The following is a 3,243-nucleotide window of genomic DNA, read 5'->3' as shown; positions in this document are numbered from 1 at the left end:
GACAGAGACTTGACTTTGGGGAGAGAACACACAATACGGGGTACAGAAGATGGGCTGTGGAGCTTATGCCCCTGAAACCTGTGGAATTTTGTTAACCAGTGTCACCCCAATAAATTCAGTTAAAAAGAAAAGGAATAAAAATGTGCTCTGAAAAGAAAAATACAGACCAGGGTTCAAATATGAGCTGCGTGGTTTCGAGTTGGTGACCGACACCCTCTGCGTCTCAATTTCCTTATCTATAACATAGCCTCCCGTTTTTTATGTTGTGAGGATTCAATTAGCTAATCACATACTGGATGAGAGTACACTTCAAGGTGGCTTTATTATAAACTCAAATCTTATTTTAGGAAGAATATCGAGCAGCTGATGGTCATTGCTTTGTCCACTTGTCTCGTGGAGAACGTGTCTAGGACAAGCCCGAGGCAGAGGGGGACTCGTGGGAGCAGAACGACAGTCGTCCTCACGGTCTGAGAAGGCTGTTTCTAATCATTGAAGGAGAGTTGTTGGGCAGATAAAATGTATTATGCTCACTTTGTTAAAGATAACATGAGGAGGCCGTCGCCCAGGTGATATTAATGTGTGTTGGGGTGGGCTAAAGGCAGGCAGAATCCTTGTAGCCTGGGGCTTGGTTTTGGGATTAAGCCTTTCCTACCCTTTTTGCTGTAGGGCGGTACAATCCAATCATGCCTCAGAGAAGTGACTTTGTATTAGAGACTTCCCTATTTTGTATATTGGATTAAAGGTTGTGAAGCTACACTATAAAATGGGGGCAGAACGGGACTTGGCTCTTGGTTCCTGAGGTTAGCATGAGAGAGTAGAGAGAGTAGAGCCAGCAGCTAAAGGAGGCCACGTGGAGGAGGCCAGGAGAAGCAGCCAAGATGGCGGAGTGCTGAGTGAGATGCCAGTTTGTGTAGAGTTTGTATCTGGGATAAGGAAGGAGATGGGGAACTGAGGAGAAGAAGGCTGGTGAGCTAGAAACCTTTGATTCTAGGAATCTCGGATAAGTCAGTGGCTTTGTGAGCACTGAGTGTGACTGGGTTTTGGAGCCCAGTGTGTATTTTTACTTGCCCGCCAGGTGCAAGGTAGGATTAAAGGCTATGGCCCATCAGTTTTTGGCTCCGCTGTTTCTTTACCGCAGGAGGCCGGGCTGCTGTGATAGTGGCCCCGGCCCTGCCTGCTGGCTTTACAAGAGTCCTTTGATTTCTGTGATTCCAGGAGGTCAGCTCCCGCACCTTAAATCATGGTCACGATGAGCAACGTGACTGAAATAGTTTTCTTGGGCTTTTCCCAGAACCGAGACACGCAGAAGGTCATTGCTGGGATTTTCCTCGTCATGTATGTGGCCATTGTGCTGGGTAATGGCCTCACTGTGATGACCATCGTGGCCGGCAGAGGGCTCACCTCCCCCATGTACTTCTTCCTCAGCTTCCTGTCCTTTGTGGACATCTGTAACTGTTCTGTCACGGTCCCCAAGCTCATCCTTGACTCTTTTATTGAGAGGAAAGTCATTTCTCTGAAGGGCTGCATCACGCAGATCTTTCTCCTCCATTTCTTTGGAGGTACCGAGAACTTTCTCCTGACAGTGACGGCCTACGACCGCTACGTGGCCATCTGCAAGCCCCTGCACTACACGGTCATCATGAACCCGCGTGTCTGTGGCCTTCTGGTGGTGGCAGCGTGGGCTGGGGGCTTGCTGCATTCTGTTGGGCAAATCGTCCTCATTTTCCAGCTGCCCTTGTGTGGCCCCAGGGTCCTCGACCACTACTTCTGTGATGTGCACCCTGTGCTGCAGCTGGCCTGTGCGGACCCCCTCCTCGTTGGCATGCTAATCGTGGCCAGTGGCGGCTCCGTTTCGGTGATCAGCTGCACGGTCCTGCTGGCCTCCTACGTGGTCATCCTGCACTCGCTGAGAGGCCGGACCTTGGAGAGCCGGCGCAAGGCCCTGGCCACCTGCGCCTCTCACGTGGCCGTGGTCAGCCTGTTCTTCATCCCCTGTTCCTTCATGTACATGAGGCCCTCTGTCAGCCTCCCTGCAGACAAGATCGTTGCTGTATTTTACACGGTGGTCACACCTCTTGTAACCCCCTTCATTTATTCCTTCGGGAACGCTGAAGTGAAAACCGCCTTGAGGAGACTGGTGGGGAGAAAGTGATTCGGGAAGAGAAGTAAATGATCTAGGTGGGGCGAGGGGGAAGCGTGCGATGGGAACTTGGGCCACCAGGACCTCATTCTGCCGCTGCTTTTAACTGAGGGAGTGGCCCTGGGCCAGTCACCTTCCCCTAACCTCAACTCTAACCCTCACTCTCAGGATTGATTTTTTTCTTCCATGTCTCCTGACTAATCCGTCGAAATCACTTCTCTTATTTCAACATTTCTCCCTTAAAAATCTTTCATAACTCTCTGTTGCCTTCTGAATCAATCACAAACTCCTACTCGACAGGCAATACCCTGAAGGCATGGCCCTCTCTGAATATCCTATTTTTAGTTTCAATTACACTCTGATAGAGCAACTGTTTCCTAAATATCCCCTTGTGTCTTCCACCTAAAACATTTTTAGAAGTCATTATTGCTTCAGATGTGAAATGTTATTATATTTCTATTTTCACCTCAATTATCTAGGTAACATACTAATGTTTCGCCACTTAAGACAAACCACTAATCACTCTTGATATTGTTTCTGAGAATAATATTCATAAATAAATAAGGAACATGTATATGTGCGTTTATTTTACTATTAACCAAGAGATTTCATATATTTGATCTCACTTGATCCTAAAACGGTCTGAGGTGGCTATGAGGACCCTGTTTCACAGATGAAGAGACTGATTCTCTGGAAGGGCAGTGTCTTGATCAAGGCCACAAAATTAGTAACTTACAGAGCCGGACTTCAAACCTAGGGGGGCCTATTGCTCAGGCCCTGCTTTCTCTGTGCAGTCCTCTGTTTCTTTTTAAAAATCCCCAGGACATAAATACATCTAAGTCTCTGAATTCTAAGTCGGAGGCCTGATACTCTCCTTACTGTCAGGTATTTCCCTCTGGAATCACTTCGTAGTAAATAAAAGGTTTAAAAAATATAGAGCATGAACTGCCTTATGGGTATTCACAGGTGTCCCTGGGTCCACAGAAAACCGGGGCCTGAGATGCCAGGCCTGACACTGGAGGAGAGGAGAGTGGGAAGACATGCCACTTTGGTGAGCCCAGGGTTCTCTTAGGTAGGCATACCTGGGCTTTACCTGCGAGAGG

General features: G+C 48.2%; 1 protein-coding gene across 1 annotated transcript; it reads left to right on the top strand.

Moving 5' to 3' along the window:
- The first annotated feature begins 1,240 nt into the window (after positions 1-1,240).
- On the top strand, positions 1,241-2,152 carry OR4X1 (olfactory receptor family 4 subfamily X member 1). Its single transcript, XM_066360510.1, has one exon. The coding sequence runs from the start codon at positions 1,241-1,243 to the stop codon at positions 2,150-2,152; it is 912 nt and encodes a 303-aa protein (XP_066216607.1).
- Positions 2,153-3,243: the final 1,091 nt, after the last annotated feature.

Source organism: Saccopteryx leptura, chromosome 1, assembly GCF_036850995.1.
Source record: "Saccopteryx leptura isolate mSacLep1 chromosome 1, mSacLep1_pri_phased_curated, whole genome shotgun sequence".
Taxonomy (NCBI): domain Eukaryota; kingdom Metazoa; phylum Chordata; class Mammalia; order Chiroptera; family Emballonuridae; genus Saccopteryx; species Saccopteryx leptura.
This window is presented reverse-complemented; position numbering and strand designations above follow the sequence as displayed.